Source organism: Eriocheir sinensis, chromosome 3 (genome assembly GCF_024679095.1).
Source record: "Eriocheir sinensis breed Jianghai 21 chromosome 3, ASM2467909v1, whole genome shotgun sequence".
NCBI classification, from domain to species: Eukaryota; Metazoa; Arthropoda; class Malacostraca; order Decapoda; family Varunidae; genus Eriocheir; species Eriocheir sinensis.
The window spans coordinates 15,072,253-15,095,559 of record NC_066511.1 but is presented as its reverse complement, the minus strand read 5'-3'; the positions used below and the strand labels follow the sequence as shown (position 1 = coordinate 15,095,559).

Sequence of the window (23,307 nt, the reverse complement as noted above, 5' to 3'; positions counted from 1 at the left end):
GTGAGGGGCGGCGGGCGGAGGGTGGAGGGCGATAGCGGTAGCGGCCATCCCTCCTCGAGGCCGCATTCGAGTCTTCTGATCTTTTCCTGGAACAAGAAAAGGTTCCCGGAAAGATGATAGGAAAATAAAAGTTCGGGAAGAAGGAAGCGCGGCGGATTCAAGTAAAATACACAAAGAGAGGAGCAATAGTTGTCATCGTAGCGTTTCTCAACCGCGGCTTCCCTCGGAAAGCTTTCCCGGAACAGCGAACAGCCGCCGAACGCCAAATGTGCGCCGAAACGTAAGTGTAGGGCCTCGGATGGCTCGGCATTGAATTTCTTCGTAGTTCTTCTCCGCGTTTACATGAGAAGTGTGTGTGTGTGTGTGTGTGTGTGTGTGTGTGTGTGTGTTTCTCGCGAGTGAATGTAGGTACTTTATTTCACAATAGCACGGCATCTTTAACATTGAAAGATACAAACTGAATATAATCCAACTGTATACGCTAACATCTCGCTACACCGGTGAAAATTTTGAAAAGTTTTACGAGCACATAAAAAAAATCATGTTTAGTCCTTCATTTGTGGTTGTGAGCGATTTTGATGCGGCGGTTGGTAATCATGTATGTTATGTTCAATGACCATGCTATAATAAAAAATAAAAAAAACGCTCGGTAGATGTAGCACGATGAAGGGTCCGCCCGTGTTTTACTTAATATTCCTTTTCAATCAATATTTTCATCCCATCATGACATAAACTAGAGATTTAGACATTGATCATTGCCAAGCGTCAGATAATACGACGCTTCTCAAATACAGACCCGAAATTTTGGCAGAGTTTTTTGGGGGTCTAGAGAGCATCATAGGTTCATGAAGTAAGGGAGAGAGGGGGGCGGACATGCTCAGGCGGAGGATTTTTTTTAGTTTTCTTTAATAAGCACTTTCAAGGGCATTTTAAGGCCGATATAGAAATTAAAATAGGGGGAACTATATAGCCCTCCTAGCCCCCCACCCCCCGAAATTACGGCCCTGGAATAGGATCGCTCGGATGTAATCACGGTCAAACAACTTACCACTTAACAGTTCCTTTTCCTTTTCCATCTCCACTTTCCATTTAAATTTTCATTCATTACGCGTTCTTATACGTTGGCTGCTTCCGCAGTGTGATCAGAACCATTGATAATATTTTGGATGCCTGTATAGTTACCTCCTCTTTTCTTAGTTGTTTCGCTGCTTGTGCCATTTTTTGCTATCAAAATTACAATAAAAGTTTTCGGATCTCACGATAACATTTCCAAAGGCCACAGCGGAGGTGAGTCGGGCTCTCGATCGTGAGGTTTTTTTTTTTTTTCACATTCATGGTGCAGATGCCTTGTCAAACTATCACTACGATTCACTAGGCTCATAAAGCTACCCATGGAAATACTCACGCAACCACTGCCAAAGTCTTGTCAAGTGAAGCCATAGTATGTCTTCGTTGCAGCGACGATAGAAAACGTATAACTCCAATGAATACGGATACGTTATACCAGTGACTATGCTTCTCCGACTTCCATGACGTGAGAATATTATTTGCTTTACGGCGATATTCTACCTAAATAACTCCTATGTTTTACCGATTTTTTTTTTTTTAATAAGTATCCCTAACTATTTAGTACGGTAAGGGATAACGAGTCAAATAGCAAGGGATAACGAGTCATGCAATCAGTTAAGAGTTACCTTTGCATACTTCCCAGGGTCACAAGGTATAGCGTTTGCCTATATTTCTTTGAAGCATGTGAAATTTTGTAGGAGAAGCAGTATTATTGTAAACAAGGATTAGTAAACATTACTAAAATGGATACAACGAAGGCCCAAACACTTGGTCTGGGTCGTGGTCAAAGAGACTTGGCCCTGGTAATGATTTGGGAGTAGATTAGGTTAGGTTAAATCTGCATAGGATGGGTTAGGTATGTCCATACACACACTTACTGAACTTAATCTAACCTACGCCTTAAAAGAGACCAAAGCCAGGATCAAATGTTTGGGCCGTTGCTGTATCCATCCCAGCCCTGGCCCTTCCCCAGTCTGTTCCCGCCAAAACATGGACTTTAATATTGTTCCGCCGCTCGCAGCCACCGGTTGTAACTCAGCTGTAGTGCATGCCCGTAGCTATTTCATTTGTATATTTTTGCAATCAAGGTGTGGTGAAGGCATTAGCCATCTCATAAGGGTATGAATGTTGTTTACTAACACACAACGGAAAATTTAAATCTCTCCTTGGCGGAGGCGGGTGTGACGCGGCCTCGGTTTCCCGCCACCAACTTCAGCGTTACAAGTGTTGCCACACCCGCGATTTTACCGCCCAATCTCCCTCCTGGGCGGTGGGTCGCTGTTTGGTTTTGAAATTGGGCTACTTCGAAACTGACCTACTGACATTAAAAGTACCTCTAATTATATTCCATTTTTATTCTAAATTTGGTGAAGTATACGTATATACAATTTACTGAGGCTAACACATGCAGGAATCATACAAACACATGCCCAAATACGGTCCTCTCCTTGACAGTTGGTTGAGGGCTTATTGCGGAGATATGTGAGATAATAGTTTATACTGAACACTCCGCAACCCCGTGCAGTCAACAAAGGATATGAAAGAGTTAGTCGTAACACAACCATGCACCTCACCTCAACAGTCGACCACACAACCCAGCCACATTATTATGATTATTATAAGAGATGAAACGGGAAAAGAGAAGGAGTTCGGATACAATAAGCTGCTTCTTCAGAAGCCCCCAAACACATGAGACGCCGAGAGAGAGAAAATGAAAGTGAAAGCGACGATAATTTTTTACATGAGAAAGAGCTAGGACGAGAGAATTCAGAAGATAATGAGACCGAGGGAGAAAGGGCCGTGTAGGGTACTAGCAATAAATGTCTAAATGGAATATATATATATATATATATATATATATATATATATATAAATATATATAGAGATATATATATAAATATATATATATATATATATATATATATATATATATATGGATGTATCAGTGTCTTCCTTGAAACTTTTACCCCATTAGATTGTCTATATTTTCATTATTGCAAACTGAAATTGACTTATACTTTTACCAAATATCCATTTTTTCATGCAAAATAATGCTCAATTAGCTATGCGCTATATGTTTTTTGAGCTCACCTGTTTTATTTATAAATGTATAGCATTTGTACAAATTAGGTAAGAAGTAGCTACCCTGAGAGAATAATCGCTAAGTTATCTGAGTTACAGTGATAAACACCAACGCGTCACCCATGACTCATCATCATGGCCTGCCGCTGGCAGCAGGCAGTATATAGCTGCAGGGGGGCTGGAGGCCCGTCGCATAGCGGTGCAAGAGGACTAGCGGCGCAGCAGTCCTTGCCGCCTTGCAGAGTCTTGCAAAAATGTTTTATGTTGATCCGACCTCAAATATATATGAATGCATTACCAAGCATTGGGATACTGTGACTCATCTGCACGTGTGTGTGTGTGTGTGTGTGTGTGTATAGATAGATAGATAAATAGATATAGATTTATAGATATATAGGCCTATACGTGTGTGTGTTCCTTCAGTGAATCTAGGTTATTCATGAATTATCTGGTGATTGCCTTGCTTAAATCTCAAGGAATACACACAATGAAATGAGCGCCTCTTACCAATCCTGTATGTAATGAGATGAAACCATAAAGCATTCCTCCTGTGCGCGGCCTTTAAAATTGGGCTATTTCCCGGAGAGTCGCCGCGGCGGGGAGGTGGCAACGCTGCGGCGGCACACCAGACGGCACGCTGGGCGGCGGCGGGACGGGCACGGGGCGGCGCGTGACGGTGCCCACCATGACTGACACCGAGCCCAGCCTGGCCACTAAGAGAAAGTACAACGACCTCTCCCTGGACCTGAACCTCGACCAAGTGACGGCCGACGAGGCATGGGCCAACTACGACAATATCAAGCTGAAGTACACCCTTGAGGTAGGCCTGGCCAGTGTTTGTTACCTGGTGCACTTGTTACCTGTTACCTCCCTCGACACCTGGGCACCGCGGGGACAGGTACGAGGGCCTAGAAAGACAAGAACTACGGTCAGTGTAAGCAGTATAGCGGTGGGTGGGGCTGACCTGACCTTGTCGAGTATACACCCAGTTTTTTTAGGGTCACAGGGACGCCCACCACCCACTGTAGTCGTCACCGAGAGTCACCAAGCTAGTCTAGTGCCACGTAGACGAGTATCCTGGCCCTAGAAAGTTGTTTTGTTCATGGGGTCAGTATTTACATCATTGGTCAGGTCGAGGGAGCCATTTGTTGACTTGTTTTCAGTCCCCCCTCCACCCTGACGCCGGGAGCCAGGTCCAAGAGGCAGGTGTTTGGGTGTGTGAATTGACCGTTTCTGTTCCTGCCGAGGCTAACATAACATTGGGGGAGTGTAGCAGACCTGTGTAGTCTATTTCAGAGGCTATTCATTCTTGGGGGAAGTGTGATGTTTTTTGGAAGGGGAGATAGTTTGTTCACCAACTATTGATGCAGCACCAGCCTTGTGTGAGCCCGGTTTGTAATGCCAGACAAAGCTGACGGGCAAAACAAACATGGAACTTGATAGCTAGTTAGCTGAAAACTGTTGTGAATCTTGCTAATCATATGACAATAATGAAACCGTATTTGTTGTTTACTTGGTAAAACTTTAGAATTGCACCCAATTCAAGAAGGCAGTCCAGGTTGTCGTGCATTGCCACTGATGCATTTCCTTAAACCAGCAGAACCACATGTTAATCTATCAAATAGTAATTTTTGCCACAAAAATATTAACCTAATGAATTGATAGTCTTACAATTTTTGCTTTCTTGGTATGCTCCCCATCTTACTGGCCCTGTCAAGTTTACTTGATGACATAAGGAAGTGGTTGAGCAACACAGTGAATGTAGTGTGTGTAAAATTTATCAGTCATGTAATCTTTACACGAATTATTTATTCATTCATGAAAGGTACCTTTTTTAATTTAGTCCAATCATTATAATTCTTCAGTTCACTGTAACTATATATTTGGTCTCATCCTTCACCAACAGAAATCTTTACCATTCATCTCTTTGTGATTGATTCAAAGAATATTATTTTATGAGAAAAAATGTTGGTGTAACTAACAAGGAGACTCCTGCTTATAACATTTTGAATATTCATCTAACAAACAAACCTTTAAAAGTCTGTCTTGACAGCTTGACAATTACACTGTGATCATTAGGGCAGTGATTAAACAAAGAATCTTTTCAAATACAGGGTGAGCAACTGACATGGCTTGCATGTGCATTGTATGCTGCATGCCGGCGACGGTCTGTGCCTACTGTGGGAGGCCGCCCTGGCAACATGATCCAGGGGAACTGCGTCTCCCTGACACGCATGCTGCAGCACTGCAATCTACCGTAAGTATCTGAAACTTGCAGAAATATGCTCATGTAAAGTCTATTGATAGTATAGGGTTGGTGTTCCACATGACCAAAGTCGCTGAAGTTAGAGTTGATTGAAGATCTGGGCAGTATGTGGATAATCTTCCACCACTTGGTGATGGTTGATAATTGTTAGCATGCTTCAGTGGGACTCAAATCTAGGTCCTTGGGATCACCACATACACACTGACCAATGAGCCACTGCCTCCCTGGAGAGGCTCTTTACTGTTGTGCTTAAAGCAGGAGGTTTTCAATCCCAGCGTTTTTCCCATCATTTTAGAGACATGGACATAGATGAAGTCTGGAAGGAACTGGAGAAGTGCCCAAAGAGGAATGAAGAGGTCATTGCTAGGAATCAATATCATTGATAAGGAAAACTGCAGAGGGATAAGGGAATAAACAAGTGAAGGACTTAATTAAGGCAATTCAAATCAAGAGATGGTAATGGTTATAGTAGAAGACAAACGTGGGAGGCGCCTGTGTTCTGAGACATATAACAGAGAGAAGGGGTGGTAGAGTCACTGTTTTCTCCTTCAGGTTGACAGAATTCATCAAGAAGATGAAATCATGGCTGGCAATGTCCCATTTTGATGAAGGATTCTGTCGAAGAGTTGATCTTTTGGAAAGGAATTTTGCTGTCTCCAATAACATCTTCAAGAAATACAAACCCATATTCTTAGACTTATTTAAGAATCCAGCAAATGACCTGCCCAGAGCTCCTCGATCTCGCAAGCAGAGGAGACCACCATGCAATTCAACAGAACTTTTCCACTTCTGTTGGACTCTATATATTTTGATTAAAGGTTAGTAGAGTAGAAATAAGAAAAGCATGCACATGATAGGACTCAACAGTAATTTGAGATTACTAATTTTAGATTTACATTCAAATATGTTCTTTTACTGCATTAGAAACTTGATATAGAAATTATGAAGTTATTTACTCCAGTGTACATAATTTTTTAACATTCCATTAGTAAATTGAAGAAATTAAATAATATTAATTTTCAGGGAAATATCCAAGTATCCCACAGGACCTTGTAAGCTGCTACTCACTGCTGTTAGCCTCCATTGATCTCATCTACCGAAATGTGGTGCTATCTAATAGAAAGGATCTCATCAACCCCGAGTGTGAAGGTAAAAATATGCTTAGGCAGACTTTTTAACACAGCTTTAGCGCTAATAATATTTTGAACATTAGATATTGCCAGATGTTTTATTGAAATTATAGAGTAACTGGCAAAACAATGCTGAGCTACTGTCCTGGCAAAATGATAGGTTTCTGGTATGTAGGTATGCCAATAATTATGAAGTAAATGTTATTGACCTAAGCCAAAGTGCTGCAATATATTATTAGAAAAATTAACCCATACAGCCCCGCTGCTGACACCGCATTTGTTCACCGAGGGCCCACTGCCATTTATATCCGACACCAACTTCTCCCTTTACTTACGCGACTTATATGATAGCCAAGTGTTTCCAAATTGGACATGTGCTAGCTCTCTCTGTCTCTTTGAGAGAGAGAGAGAAAGCGTCGCCTGACTCCCTCCACACCCAGCTACAGCCATAGTGAACTCTGCACACTCAAGTGCAGTTCTAAATGAGTGAAAGAGGATGCTAACTGGGCTATATCAAAAACATTTTGTGTTTCTTACATATTATTACAAAGACAATAATGAGTGATAGTAAGGTTGACAGAGATGCAACAGTAAAAGTGAATGTGTGGTATAAATTTACACACAAATAGTATATATTTAGTTATTACTAAAAATTTTACACGTTTGTGCATGTACATAGTCAAAGAGACAATCATACTGCTTACAAACATCACTAAAGCAAAAATAATACAGCGTCAGAGTGGCGCATAAGATGAGGGAGGTTGGCGGCTGGGCGGGAGGACGCACCGTAGCGCACTCCATAACCATCCCCCATAGAGTCAAAAATAGCTGATATGAGTGTTATTATACCTTTTACCCTTAGTTTTAGATCATTTACAATTGATTTAGGTAAGAAAAAAATCTCATCGGGGCTCTGGATTGAGGTGAGAAAAAAATCAAAATAGCGCAGGGCTGTATGGGTTAAATTACATCTTAGTATGAAATATGAGTAATACAAGTAATTTACTCTTCTATATCCCTAGCCCTTAAAAAAATTTGCATTGGGTGCATTAATAGCTTTTTTATAATTACAGGGGTTCCAGCTGACTTCTTGAACAGTGAGTCCAGTGGAAATGACTTGGCGTCATGGCCAGTCTCCATCATGGACTATTTGTGTGAAAAGTTTGATGGTGTGCTTGTGGAGACGAAGGTAGTGAGGGAGTACTACTGGAACAAGCACATCAGAGACCTCATAGACAAAAAGGTAGGAACGCATTTGAATATATTTTTGGAAACCATTAGACTTAGAACCAAAAGAGTTTGATAGATGAAAGGAGAGTGTTCCAGAGCTCTTACCATTGTTCTGTTTTAGCAAAGATATATGGCTTGGGAGGGCATTTACTTTAGGGGGTCAGGTCTTCTTACAAACATAAGAGTGTCTATTCTTGAATTGGGAGCTGAGTGAGAGACTTACATGTGAGTTTTGTTAGATTTTATTATGTTAATTCACCTGTTTCACTTGATTCTAAACTGATTTTTATGATACTTCTTTCCTATATACTAATGAAAATTTATACACCACCCAAGGTATTGAAAGGAGGGGCTGAAGGTACTGCACTCCTGGAGCAAGCAAACTTTGACCACAACGTGAAAGAAGTGAAGAATGCCTATGAAGAATATTTACTAAGCTATGGTGAATTTGACGAGAGAATGTTCCTGAATGAAGATGAGGTTGTGACAGGTTCCATCGGAGCATCTCCACCCTCGACTAGAGCAGCACATTTGGAGTCCCCAGTTGACTCGTCTTCCATGAGACAAGCTAGAAGAAACTTGGTTCAGGTGCACATCCCAAAGTTTGAGTTGAATGTTCTTGGCATTTCATGTAGTCCATCAGCATATGTATTTCGTATTGGTCATTTCATATAGTCCATCAGCATATGTATTCAGTATTGGTCATTTCATATAGTCCATCAGCATATGTATTCAGTATTGGTCATTTCATAGAGTCCATCAGCATATGTATTTCATGGTGATATTGATGCCTCAGATCAGAATGTGAGCAAACTGAATAATGATAAGATTACTTTTCAGTCATTTGACGGAGACTTGCACCTTGTACCGCTGACTCCCATCACTGGTCGGCGATACACCATAAACCGGCCAAACATTGGTACGACGCCCCTCACAGTGGTTACTTCAGGACTGCAGAAGCTGTATGCCCTCCTTGCTGGCAGAAAAAATAGTCCAAGTGAAGAGTTGCAGGAAATGTTCAAGTAAGCAAACTTCATCATACTCTCACCAACTGCTCCTCATGATCATAGAATCCTTGCTAATACTTAAAGTGTACTAATTAAAATGGTGTGAACAGTTTGAGAATGAGAGTAACGTAGCCTTCCTTACTCTGTCAGCTTCATAATATACCACATAAATCCACCTTAAGTCCTTAACATAAGCAGGTTATCTCACATCTTAGGTATACCACATTTGATATAATGCAGTATAATTGGTAGTATAGTTTGTTTGGTGAACATAAACTAATGACATTTAGAGAACATAGGTATCTCAGATCATTTTAAATCCTTTTCTTCCAAGCCTTTGTGAGGTTTTTCATATAAAATATTGATTTATGTTTCTTCTCTTTACAGAACTTGCAAAGAAAATCCAGAAGAAAAAATAGCAGCTTTGGTTGCAGATATGAGTGAAGAGTTTTGCCGTCTGTACACACAATCAACAGAGGACTACAATGGGCCTAGTATGGACTTTGCCAAGATGAGGCTGCAAATGGGCCAGATTCTTTACTACACCTTTTTAGAACACATACTGATGGATGAAAAGAGAAGAGGGGTTGACTTAATGGTGAGTCTTATTTATCATCATTGTAATTTCATTATTTCCACAAATGCAATTTCTTGGTCAATCCTTATAAGCATCAACCAGTCAGAGGTGGAAAGATTGCATCTTGAAAGAGGCCATACTCCTCATTCATAAACCATTCCAGTAATGTTGCCTCAGAACAGCTCCATCACTGATACTGGGTGATGTCTGAGTCCATCTATGGGTGGAAGTTAGACATTCATCCATATCAGTACTGTCCAGCCAACTAATAGCACATCAGGCAGATTTGGCACTGTAGAACTGATAATGGATGGACAAAATAAGAGTGGCAATCTAGAAATATTAGCAGCCAGGACAGACAAATAACCAGGTTGAAGGATGAAGTTACAGCATTTACCGAAGCAGGATAGCATCCACAATCATTAAATGTGGAGAACATTGGGTAATGCCTTTGTCTTGTAGTGGACCAGTAACTGCTGCTGAATATTATAACACCTCTTCCACATTGCATTCTCCACTGCATCATTATACTACACAACCAGTAGATGTTCCTTTGCATGTTCATACTATTGCATTATATTGTTTGTTGGTTTTTAATTGGGTTATTGTTGTTTTTCAGTTGATTCTACAAGAAGAAATGTTCCATAAGACACTTTTCACTTGCTGCCTGGAAATAGTGCTGAGGTCATACAACGATCCACGACGCTTCCCATGGTCATTGCAAGTACGTACCTACTGTTAACTTTGACTGTGGTTCAGAGAAAGTCTACAAGTTCTTTGATGTAATTTTTATAATAGTCTTTTTGTTCATCATAGTGCTCTTCCCAGAACTCAGACATCACTGTGCTTATCCCACACAGGTTGGTCAAGTTGAACCCTATTATTTCATTCGGATCATTGAGCCTGTCATCCGCTCTGAGAAGCAATCAGACAACCAACTCTCCAGGGAATTAGTGAAGCATCTCAAGGGGGTAAGTATTATTTTTTTAAGATTTTTCTTCTGATTTTGTTTTGTTCAGTGCATTTGGCTATTGTTTTTCATTCTTCATATATAATACATTGTCATGACTTTGTTTCCAGATTGAAGAACAGATCCTAGATTCTCTTGCATGGAAGGGAGATTCTTCTTTGTGGCAGATCCTACAGAATGGCGATATACCATCATGTCAGGATGTTAACTTCTCTGATCAGCTGGAGACTGAAATGAATTCTACCACTCCTTCAGTTGGACTTGCCACAACACCCATGTCTCCAGCAGCTAAACTATTCAGTGACAAAGCAACCCCAATCAGTAAGTTCACGTTTCTGCAGTCGTTACTTAGATATAGTTCATACATTGAAAGCAAAGTAGAATTGTTGGCACAGAATAATAATGGGGAGGCGGTGGCTGAGTGGTTAGTGTGCCGGCCCCGTGTCCAGGAGATCCAGGAGGGATGCGGGTTCGAATCCTGGCCGCCACCCAGCTGGGATTTTTCAGTCACCACCGAGTGCCCTAAGACTACCCACATGCTGCCCTGAAGACCACCTATCAACCCAGACTCTTGATAACCTCCAAAGAGAGGCTCAAAGATGAGCTCCAGGGGGCAGTATAAGCCAAAACAAGATGGCGCCACTATAAACACTCGCCTGCACCACAACGGGCTGGGCCAACCATCAGGCCCCACCAGTGAAAAAGCCTAACAGCACAATAGGTCGCGACGTTAAAAAAAATTATTATATGCTTTAAATTTTACAAACTTAAGATTACCAGGGAATAAGCACCAGTTGTCAAGTACAGTCACTACCTCTTGATTAACACGAGGGTTACGTTCCTAGAGATGTCGCGTTATTTAAGATCGCGTTATGTAAACATAATTTCTACATAAACAATAGTAATAGGGGGGGTTACATTCCTGGACATGGGAAAGTCTGCTTATTTTGGGGATTTTGTTACTCTAACCTTAAAAAGAAACATTATTAATACATTAGTAGGTCACAGAAACAACAAAAACACACGTTCCTCTCAAACGCGTGACGCCGCAGCACGAGTTGCCAACTCGGACCGCCCGCTGCAGCCCGGTTTGGAGAGGTGGAGCGCCTCCGTGCTGTGATGACGTCATCAGCAAATATGGCGGCCCAAAGAAACACATATAAGTGCTTCCATTGCATTTCACCTCTCTATGCTACCATAACCACTGCAGGTTCCTTTTCATCCTCTGTTGCAAGGAGCTTGTCGGCCAGAACAGCTTGTGATGCTTGTTTAAACATCATCACAAAGATCAGTGGATGCCATTTTGCTGCCAGAACAGCTAGAGAGAGAACAGTGGACACCATATTACTGCCAGTGAGACACCGTTACCATAGCAACGACGAGGCTCACCTGAGAGGTGCGCAAAAGCATTTGATAGAGGGGTCCGGGTGGTCTGGGCGCCCGGGGCGGCCCAAGTCGCTCTATCAAACGCACCCAAGTAGGGTGGGTGTGCGTGACGTCATTGATTAAACGCGCGTTAAATCGAAAATATCGCGTTAGTTAATCGTATCTCCTCAAATATAAACTTGTGCTAAATTAAAAACGTGTTGTTTAAATTCGTGTTAATCAAGAGGTGACTGTACTAAGGAATTCTTAATAATAATTTGTAGTATAGAAAGTCTCATTAGTGAGTTGAGACCGATAGTAACAATATCAGGTTTTGTTAGGTTACGTTGGGTTAAGTTTACGGCAGTGGTGGGCACCGCTAACCGAAAAGTTAGCTTCGCTAACTGGTAATCCACTAATTAAAAAGTTAGCTTCGCTTACGCTTAACCCCTTCACTCCAGCGATGTCGGTGTCACCGTATGGAAAGGGTTCGTCCTCTTCTAAACCTCTTAATCCTCTTCCATTTTCTCTTAACCCTTTCCATACTGTGATGCCGATGTCTGCGTCACGGATGGAAAGGGTTAACTGCTAAGCTGATAAATTAGTGAAAGCTAATGCTAACTGCTGACTTTTTATATGAATTTAGCTTCGGTTTAGTATTTTGGTTCTAAAATCCTTAAAAACAGACCTAGTGACCTGAAATTTCAATATGTTGTAGCTTAGACATAGAGCTTTCCAGAAAGATATAGCATTCCAAAATCAGATGACGATAAAGGTGTACACAAATTAAATTCTACAAACACTTTATTTATGCCTTATATATGAACTTGCAATAGCAGTGTAAAAAGACAAAATTTGATAAGATATCTGATGGCACACTACGTAGGACTGCTCCCCACGCAGCTGGGGATAGTGGATCAATTTAGATACATAAATGTTAATAATATAAAGGAGTCTATTAAGTGAATAAGTAAATAGCAGTGTTTATTTCTTGTCAGGTGGAAAATATTGAATTCTTGTTATTAAATCAGAGTTGGAAATGGAAGATGCATTACCCTAAAATACCCAAAAATTTCCATAATTATCCAATTACCCTACTTTAAGGCATAATTTACCCAAAAGTGGAAGCCCTGGAATTATTGCGCCATGTGGCTCAACTGGTACTGTGTCTGCCTACAACGGACAAGAACAAACCTGTATCAATTTTTTAGTGGACTTAAGTTAGCGGAGGAGGAACTACGTTTAGCGAAAGCTAATTAGTCCGTTAACTGTTTCTAAAGTTAGCGAAAATGCTACTCAGCTAACAAAAAGGTTAGCTTCGCTAATTAGTGATTAGCGGAACTGTACCCACCACTGGTTTAGGGTATCTTCAAACACATGCTAGCCACCACCTTATGCTATAAATCAATAAAGAACGACCTTACTTTGTTGTATTGAAAGTCTCATAAGTAAGGGAGTATATATGAATTTTATGAGTCAAGACCTATAGTGTTTGTTTTGTTTATGTTAGGTTAATGTTAGGGTCTCATCAAACACATGATAGCCAGCACCTTACTGTATAAATCAACAAAGAATGACTTGACTTTGTTGTATAGAAAGTCTCATTGGTAAGGAAGCATATATGAATTTTCTGAGTCAAGACCTATAGTGTTTGTTTTGTTTTTGTTAGGTTAAGTTTAGGGTATCTTCAAACACCTTGTTATATAAATCAACAAAGAATGACCTCACTTTGTTGTATAGAAAGTCCCATCAGTAAGGAAGTGTATATGAATTTTCTAAGGCAAGACCAATATTGTTTGTTTTCGTTTTGTTAGGTTAAGGTTCGGGTGTCTTCAAACCAAGGCTGGCGGTACGGTACGGAATTTTTAACCGTACTCCGTACCATACAGTACGGTAAAAATACCGTACCTTAATTCCATACCATTATTGTACCATTAGGAAAATATATATACGTACATAAAGAAAAATATTTGTGAAAAAATAATCAGGGTACGTCAATAAATTTGAAAAGGCACATTTACAAAGTGACTATGCAAAATATAGCCTACCAGGCACTAATAGGCAAGGAAGTTTTAAAAAAAAAATTTAGGATCACTTGTTTTAAGCCTGTGGTACGGTACAGTTCGGAATTTTGCTAAATTTTCCGTACTTGTATCATACCGTACCATACCTTAGGAAAAATATCGTACCGTACCTTTTATCAAAATTTCCACCGTACCGTACCATATTGTACCTTAGTGCCAGCCTTGCTTCAAGCACATGATGGCCAGCACCTTATGGTATAAATCAACAAAGAATGACCTCACTTTGTTGTATAGAAAGTCTCATCAGTTTGGAAGCATATATGAATTTTATGAGTCAAGCCCTATAGTAATTGTATCGGGTTTTGTTAGGTTATGTTAGGTTAAGTTTAGGGTATCTTCAGACACATGATAGCCAGCACATTATGGTATAAATCAGCAAAGAATGACCTCACTTTGCTATAAAGAAAGTCTCATTAGTAAGGAAGCATATATGAATTTTCTGAGTAGACATATAGTGTTTTTGGTTTTGTTGGGTTAAGGCTTTAATAAAGGGGATGTTAATAGGGTTTTGATTGTAAAAGAGCCAGGCAGGACACATAGCAATGGTTTTAAGTTAGATAAATTCAGATTCAACAAAGACATAGGCAAGAATTGGTTTACCAGTAGCGTGGTGGATGAGTGGAACTGGCTTGGCAGTCATGTCGTGGATGCCTCTACCATAGACACATCAAGAAGAGGTTGGATAAATTCATGAATAGTGAGGTTAGGTTGGGTTTGGCTTACAGGAACTGCCTTGTATTTTTTTTTTTTTTTTTTTTTTTTTTTTTTTTTTTTTTTACAACAAAGGAGACAGTTCAAGGGCACACAAAAAGCAAACATTAATAAAAAAAAAGCCCGCTACTCACTGCTCCTAAAAAGAATCCAAAGAGGTGGCCGAAAGATAGGTCAGTTTCGGGAGGAGAGGTGTCCTGATACCCTCCTCTTGAAAGAGTTTAAGTCGTAGGCAGGAGGAAATACAGATGAAGGAAGAGTGTTCCAGAGTTTACCAGCGTGAGGGATGAAAGAGTGAAGATGCTGGTTAACTCTTGCATAAGGGATTTAGACAGTATCGGAAAGAGCTAGAGCAGATAGCCGAGTGCAGCGAGGCTGGAGGGGGGAGGCATGCAGTTAGCAAGCTCAGAAGAGCTGTCAGCATGTAAATATCGATAGAAGATAGAAAGAGAGGCAACATTAGCGTGAATTTAAGAGGTAGAAGACTATCAGTATGAGGAGGAGAGCTGATGAGACGAAGAGCCTTAGCCTCCACTCTGTCCAGAAGAGCTGTGTGAGTGGAGCCCCCCCACACATGAGATGCATACTCCATACGAGATAGGCCAACCAGCCTCTTGCAGACTCTTTACGTTCTTATGTTCTTAATTGATGCTTTGGAGAAATGAGCAATAGGATTATTATTAAATTTTCTGCATTCTTCTTGGCATTGGTGACTTGCCCCTTCTCCTTTGTTAAAAAAAATATGATGATTATTGCTGTAATATTTGTCATGATTTTACCAGATGTAGCTGCCCTTGACCCCCAGCTGGTTAATCTTTATCTGTATCTTAACATGATACAATTATGTAAAAAAATTAGGGAGGCAGAATGAAATGTGTGGGCACAATGCACAATATCATATGTAGGTAATCATACAAAGGGAAAGTGATTTACTTCAGATTGAATAATGTTGTCATTCCTTTACAGACCTGCAGCTGTCTCCATTGTCCACCATCTCAGAAAGGTTCCAGTCTCCAATGAGTCAGTCGTCAGCAAGAAGGACACTTTTCCCACCATCCACAACAACAACAACAATAAACAATCCTGTCCCAACACTTACAGTTTCAAAGTCTTCATTACTCAACCGAGGAACTACCGGCACATCTGTAGTCACAACGTCTGCTCCTTCTAACATCCAGAAAACACCCAACCTCATCACTGTACAGGTAAGAGTGCTTGTGAATTAATGTATTGGCAGGTCAAATAAAGGTGACAACAGTAGCTGCTTTTGGGACTATGGTTATTAAGCAGGGGAGGGTTTAGTATCTTGAAAGCAATAGAGATATGAGATACAGAAGATTTATATCATTGTGATAAGAAAAGTTGTGAGTCTCACACAGCATAGGAAAGGACAATGAGCTGATCTGTAAAATTGAATATGGACGTGAATGATAGACACACAGACTGTATAAATGCAGTATGTGTGGCTTTGTGATCATATCCCACCTTTGTGGGCTTGTTAGCTGAATGAAGTTAAGATACCTTGTTTCTAGGGAATAGAGAATTGAATAACAACTTTATACATCTCATGCCAATTCCAGGGAGCAACAAGGACTGCAGACACCAATGCAGAGAACAACTCAGAGAAAACAGCTGATCCACCCAGCACAGACAAGAAGAAGGACAGACCAAAAAGGCACGGCTCCTTGGCCTTATTCTGTCGAAAGGTAATGAATCAGAATGTTTTGGCCATGTATTATCTAGGACCTCACCCACATAGCTATGGCGCCTTTATTTAGAATTACTAACCCACACACACCTGCACGACTTCTTGGGCCGTTTGGCTAATACCACCATCTTGATGCAATGTGTTTGTTCCATTGCATAATGTTGCACAACATTTGGTGGGCGTTTCATTAACCGAACACAGGGCAGCTTTCAATGTCAAAGGAGAGATGCGCACTTGACTGAATAAGTAGGAGAGTGGCAGGAGTGTTGACCAATCACTGAGCAAAGATGGTGGACGACGTAGCACCAATCAGCTGCAATGTGCTGGACGACCCAGGTGACTCAAATCCACCAACACACCCAGGATTTGTGTGCATGAGAGTGCATTTCAGGTCTGATAACATAAGGAGGGCAGCATTTAGGGCATGCTTGATTGCAGTGAGTGGCAACAACAGGTGTGATAGGAGATGGATGGGTGTACTGTGACTCCATACTTTTAAAACAAAAGACCCAGATTTTTATTTATTTATTTTTTTATTTTATTTTTTTTAATTTTTTTTTTTACAACAAAGGAGGCAGCTCAAGGGCACAAAAAAAAGGAATCAATAATAAATAAATAAAAGCCCGCTACTGGCTGCTCCTAAAAGAGAATCAAAAGAGGTGGCCGAAAGAGAGGTCAATTTTGGGAGAGGTGTCCTGATACCCTTCTCTTTGAAAGAGTTCAAGTCGTAGGCAGGAGGAAATACAGATGAAGGAAGATTGTTCCAGAGTTTACCAGCGTGAGGGATGAAAGAGTGAAGATGCTGGCTAACTCTTGCATAAGGGGTTTGGACAGTATAGGGATAAGCATGAGTAGAAGGTCGTGTGCAGCGGGGCCGCTGGAGGGGGGGAGGCATGCAGTTAGCAAGTTCAGAAGAGCAGTCAGCGTGGAAATATCTATAGAAGATAGAAAGAGAGGCAACATCGCGACGGAATTTAAGAGGTAGAAGACTATCAGTAGGAGGAGGAGAGCTGATGAAACAAAGAGCCTTAGGCCCGTACCAAGAGTCGTGAAGGTCGAGCCGCGTACCTTCCCTTCGACAATGTAGGCACGGTCTCAGACCGTGCCTTCAATCCTTACCACAAGTCGCTCGGGAAGGTAAATGCACATACACACACTGCAGCCTACTTTTCACCTACCAGATATAATGCACGCACACACATACAAACACACAGTGCTATTCATGGAGGTATAATACCTCCATGGTGCTATTACAGCCATAATATTGTTCGTTTTATTCCATCTGTCCACTCGTGAACATAGATGTGGCACCTGCGCATGGTGAGTTTGTGATAGCGTGAAGATCATTTGAATGTTTGTGTATCCAAAAAATCCTCAAACCATCGTATATGAACCGGAAACAGAAGATTTGCATCGATAATATACCATACAAGGACACGAAGAAACAACTTTGTCATACATGAATGATCTATAGCCTTTCAGATACTCATATTTCATCTCATTAAGGGATATAAAGTGACATAAGACTCTGCAAGTGTCTATACATAAGGAATTTTGATGTTGCATGTATAAATAACATGGGTAGCCTAATATATTCAAAATAGCCAAGCATCACATTCAACAGTTATTATTTATTATTTCATGTTTTTTTTCCATTATTAATCGTTATTTGCATGCAGTAAATTATTAAGATACCCTTTGTTTGCACTTGCAAGCCAGATGTCTTAACTGAAATGAGAAAGAATTTGAAAAACCATAGATCGTAGGAGAATGTGAGCCACGAAGGTTCCCGCCTGGCTGGTACCTCTGTGCTTTGAAGGTGCGTGCTGTTGTTGTAAACAAGTCAAACATATTCGCTGCAACTATAATATATGACTCCAATTAGGGATAATATTTTCTCAGGTTTTTTTAACTGAACCACAACTATTTGTCATGCCAAATTTGGAAAATAAACATATTTTTCACCGAAGGTCTGAGGGAAGACACGGGGTAGACGTTGCCTTCCCTTTGTCTCTCCTGCAGACCTTCGTTCCTAAAATGCTAGTGACTATAGGTACGCACCGTCCTTCCCTTTGATCTTCGTCGCTAAACCTTTGTGACTCTTGGTACGGGCCTTAGACTCCACTCAGTCCAGAAGAGCTGTGTGAGTGGAGCCCCCCCACACGTGAGATGCTTACTCCATACAAGGGCGGACAAGGCCCCTGTATATGGATAGCAACTGCGCGGGGGAGAAGAACTGGCGGAGACAATACAGAACGCCCAACCTCGAGGAAGTTGATTTAGCAAGAGAGGAGATGTGAAGTTTCCAGTTGAGATTTTGAGTAAAGGATAGACCGAGGATGCTTAGTGTTGAAGATGGTGATGGCTGAGTGTTGTCGAAGAATAGGGGATAGGTGTTTGGAAGATTGTGTCGAGTTGATAGGTGGAGAAATTGAGTTTTTGAGGCATTGAAGGACACGAGGTTCCTTCTGCCTCAATCGGAAATGATAGCAAGGTCTGAGGTTAAGCGTTCTGCAGCCTCCAGTCTGGAGTCGTGTACTTCCTGTTGAGAGGGTCTTCTATTGAAAGAAGTTGAATAATGCAGAGTGGAGTCGTCAGCATATGAGTGGACAGGACAACTTGTTATGGAAAGAAGATCATTGATGAATAACAGGAAGAGAGTGGGTGATAGGACAGAGCCCTGTGGAACACCACTGTTGATAGGTTTAGGGGAAGAATAGTGACCGTCCACCACCGCATAGATAGAAAGGCCAGAAAGGAAACTGGAGATAAAGGAACAGAGAGAGGGATAGAATCCGAAAGAGGGCAGTTTAGAAAGCAAAGACTTGTGCCAGACTCTATCGAAGGCTTTCGATATGTCTAGCGCAACAGAGAAAGTTTCACCGAAACGGCTGAGAGAGGATGACCAAGAGTCAGTTAAGAGAGCAAGTACAATGCCCAATGCCCCTTGTGGAACCCATACTGGCAATCAGATATAAGGTTAGAAGTGGAAAGGTGCTTTTAAATCTTCTGGTTAAGGATTGATTCAAAAGCTTTAGATAGACAGGAAAGTAAAGCTATAGGGCGGTAGTTTGAGGGATTGGAACGGTCACCCTTCTAAGGCACAGGCTGTACAAAGGCATACTTCCAGCAGGAAGGAAAGGTAGATGTTGATAGGCAGAGACGAAAGAGTTTGACCAGGCAGGGTGTCAGCACGGAAGCACAATAGGAGGCACTCCATCAGGTCCATAAGCCTTCTGAGAGTTGAGGCCAGAGAGGGACATAGAAAACATCATTTGGAAGAATCTTAATAACAGGCATAAAGGAGTCAGAGGGGGGATGAGTAGGAGGAATATACCCAGAATCGTCCAAGGTGGAGTTCTTACAGAAAGTTTGAGCGAAGAGTTCAGCCTTAGAGACAGATGAGACGGCAGTGCTGCCATCAGGGTTAAGGAGAGGAGGGAAAGAGGAAGAAGTGAAATTGGAGGAGATATTTTTGGCTAGATGCCAGAAGTCACAGGAAGAATTAGAAGAAGCAAGGTGTTGACATTTTCTATTGATAAAAGAAGTTTTGGTAAGTCGGAGAATAGATTTGGCATGATTCCAGGCTGAAATGTAAAGGTCATAGTTAGCGGGAGTTCGAAGGCTCTGGAACCTTTTGTGAGCTGCCTCTCTATCTTTAATAGCACGAGAACAAGCATGATTAAACCAAGGCTTTTTAGCATGAGGAGTAGAGAAAGAACGTGGAATGTATGCCTCCATTCCAGAGACAATCTCCTCTGAGATGCGCTGGGCACACACAGAGGGGTCTCTCTCCTGGAAGCAGTAATCATTCCACGGGAAATCGGAAAAGTACATCCTCAGGTCGTCCCACCGAGCTGAAGCAAAATGCCGGAAGCATCGCCTTTTCGGTGGGTCCAGAGGATGTACAGGAGCGATAGGACAGGAAACAGAAATAAGGTTATGATTGGAGGAGCCCAACGGAGAGAACAGTTTGACAGAGTAAGCAGAAGGATTAGAGGTAAGGAAGAGGTCTAGAATGTTGGGCCTGTCACCGAGACGGTCGGGAATACGTGTAGGGGTAATGGGTTGGTTAATGAATATACTTATAAATTTTTCTTCCTTTACAGTTCTACACCTTGGCCAACATGAGGTTACGGGAGCTGTGTGACAGACTGGATGTGAATGAGAAAGAGCTCAGAAAAAAAATCTGGACATGCTTTGAACACTCAATAATTCATTACACAGAATTGATGCAAGACAGACACATGGACCAGATGATCATGTGTGCTATATATATTACATGTAAAGTCACTGGAAATGACCGCATATTTCAAGAAATAATGAAGCACTATAGAAGCCAGCCTCAGGCAGCCTCGCATGTCTACCGCAGTGTCTTAATATCAAGATCTAATACTCCATCTCAAGTCAAATATGAAGGTTAGTGTTTTGATTGTACATGTTTTTAGTTTCATATGTCATGGCTGATCAAAACAGTTGTAGTAGAAATAGGATATGTTGCTGCATTCACACAGTACTTCAAAATTGATGCATGTGTAGCACCTCATCAGGCATAGAGGATTGCTGTTATCATACATTGTTATTTTTATATATACTCACCATAAATTTTTCATCTTGTGTTTAAAGGTTCTAAAGGGCAACAGGGAGGAAGTGCTCCACCAGCAACACCAAACCAGATGACTGGAACTTCAACCAGCTTTGACCAAGAGGAAAGAGGAGACCTAATCAAATTCTACAATCAAGTTTATGTACAAAGAATGAAAGCTTTTGCTTTGAAATTCAGAGCAGCCCTAGAGGTATGCATATTTTTTTCTGTTAGTATGCAAGATCTAATTTTCATGCAAGTTCTCATAATATTTTGCACACATCACAGCTGACTATAAAATATTGTGTATTTCAGGGTGATCTTCCTCCATTGTCACCCTTGCCTGTAGTGCGGCACACACCTGTCTCTCCACGACGAAGAATCTCTTCAAACCATTCTGTGTACATCAACAACCTGAGCCCAGTGAAGGGCAGCACAGCAATGTCCCCTCGAAAGCCACTGCCATATTACTTCAATCGCAGTCCAGCCAAGGTAAAGTATAACATTTTCCATGAACAAGGATGGAGTTGATGGTAAAGATTGTTGCTCGTGGGAATTACAATGAATGCATGGAATAGAGCACAATATTTTGAGGGCAGTGTATTCCTGTAATGGTAGCGTGATATAGGGTAATAGAAAATATATTTATTAACTAAGGTAAAGGATAATGAAGGAAAACAACTTTGAACCTTTTATTAATTAAAAAGTATGCTCTTGCACATTTCACTCGGTAATAGGATATACTATAGTGCTAATGAGTACCCTTAGTTAAAAATATAAAACTCAGAATCATGATTTAACATATGTCATGCAGTGGGTTAGTCTGCAAAATGACCCCTTGGTGGTAGCTTTTACTCTTGTTTTGTTGCTTTGGCTGGCTCATTTATTATTTTGTCAAAAATAGTTGCCTTAAATTTTTTATATTTTCCCTCGCAGAGACCAGATATAGGCTACAAAATAAACTAGGGCTAAGCAATAATGTTCCAAGCACAACAACAAAAAATGCACTCCATTTGTGCAAATCTTAATTTTATTGTGTTTTCTTCAGTGTTCTTTTCATAGAGGTATACTCGGGTACAATGGAGGTGCCAAACTAATTTAGTAGTTACATAAATAGCAAACAAGTAACAGCATGGAAGCCCAGCTAATTTGGAAGGTTATCTCATTCAACTAAGTATGACTAGAGGTGTGCTAAAGCAGTAGGTCCTTTAACATTGTCCTACTTCTGAATGGTGTGTCATAACACAATTATTATTGTTGTCTTTTCAAGCATAGGAGTGACTAAGATGATGAGTGGATTATATTAAAAATTCTTTTACAGGACTTGATGGTCATCAATAATATGCTGAAGACTAAGGTTATGGGAGCTAAGCGCATGTTGGCAGAGAAAGACTTTGTTGGGCTGGAATTAAAACGCCCTTTGATGAGTGGCATGTGCAGACGCATCCAGGGAGTAATGGGTGACCGCCTGTCTGGCACACCAACTCTAGACCTCCAGCAGGACTCTGATGGTACTCCAGAGACATCATCACTACCACAGAACGGTCATGCTGCAGAACCTTCCAGTGAGGACTATTCCAGTGCAGATCAGCCATAGTCATTAGGCAATAATAGAAATCTTATAAAGAGTATCTCTGCCTGAAATCAAAGTTCTTATCTGAACCCAAGTACAGTTTCATTTACCAATAAATTAAACCATAAATTTAATATTGTACATAGTATGTTATGTAATTTTATCAATTATTGCCTTCTTTTTTTAAATGTGATCAGATTTCACATTGTCTTGTTAATACCACATTGGTCAACCCAACATGTGTTCTGTTAACTGCAGTTAAAACAAGGGTGAACTAGGCTGTTACCTATCGCCTGATAAGCTTGTGGAATATCTGATTCTTGGTGGTATTGTTCTTGATAGTTCACTAGTTTAAGCCAGTTGACTACTCCAGTATGGTATGTTCATAATGACTGTCCCATTTCAGTGTGGACTATGTTAATTGCAATTGAGGAAATTTTTATGTATTTAATGAATCATGTACAGCAAATGTTTATCATTGTAATTAAGATTTTAATTAATAATTATAGTTGTGACCCATTTTATTTTAAAAAGCTATTAGTGTTTTAAAATTCATTGTTTTAAGAATGAGAGGAAATCATCTTTTATTATTTTTTCTTTTGTAACTGCAGTTAAAAGAAGTAATAGGTGCATCAGACACTGAAATCACCAAACAAAAACTTTAATACTTGAAATTATTCTGCAAAATTGTCTGAAAGTTCATATTTGTTTTGGTCAACTTTGTTTTTTGTTTTGTCCAAAATTAACTTGAAAGAATCTCATCTCAACACCATGTAGAACTGAGCCGTGCAGGAGCAAGTATCATGAACACAGTACATTTTCAACTCGAAAAGAGGAGATGCTCTCTGCTCAAATGTTAAATATTGTTCTCCCTTCCTGTCCATATCTCTTTGACCTGATTTCAGAAAACCTTGAACAGTAAGTTGATGCCTGATGTAAGTAAAGAGAATT

General features: G+C 40.7%; 1 protein-coding gene across 1 annotated transcript; it reads left to right on the top strand.

Annotated features, from left to right (window-relative positions):
* The first annotated feature begins 3,740 nt into the window (after positions 1–3,740).
* LOC127005647 (retinoblastoma-like protein 1) lies at positions 3,741–22,893 on the top strand. Its single transcript, XM_050874666.1, has 17 exons — positions 3,741–3,970; positions 5,265–5,407; positions 5,969–6,234; positions 6,440–6,565; positions 7,620–7,789; positions 8,113–8,364; positions 8,617–8,798; positions 9,171–9,381; positions 9,980–10,084; positions 10,221–10,331; positions 10,441–10,651; positions 15,457–15,695; positions 16,071–16,196; positions 20,308–20,617; positions 20,825–20,994; positions 21,099–21,275; positions 22,105–22,893. Exons 1-17 carry the CDS (start codon positions 3,836–3,838, stop codon positions 22,378–22,380), a joined length of 3,210 nt encoding a protein of 1,069 aa, XP_050730623.1. The 5' UTR covers positions 3,741–3,835; the 3' UTR covers positions 22,381–22,893.
* Positions 22,894–23,307: the final 414 nt, after the last annotated feature.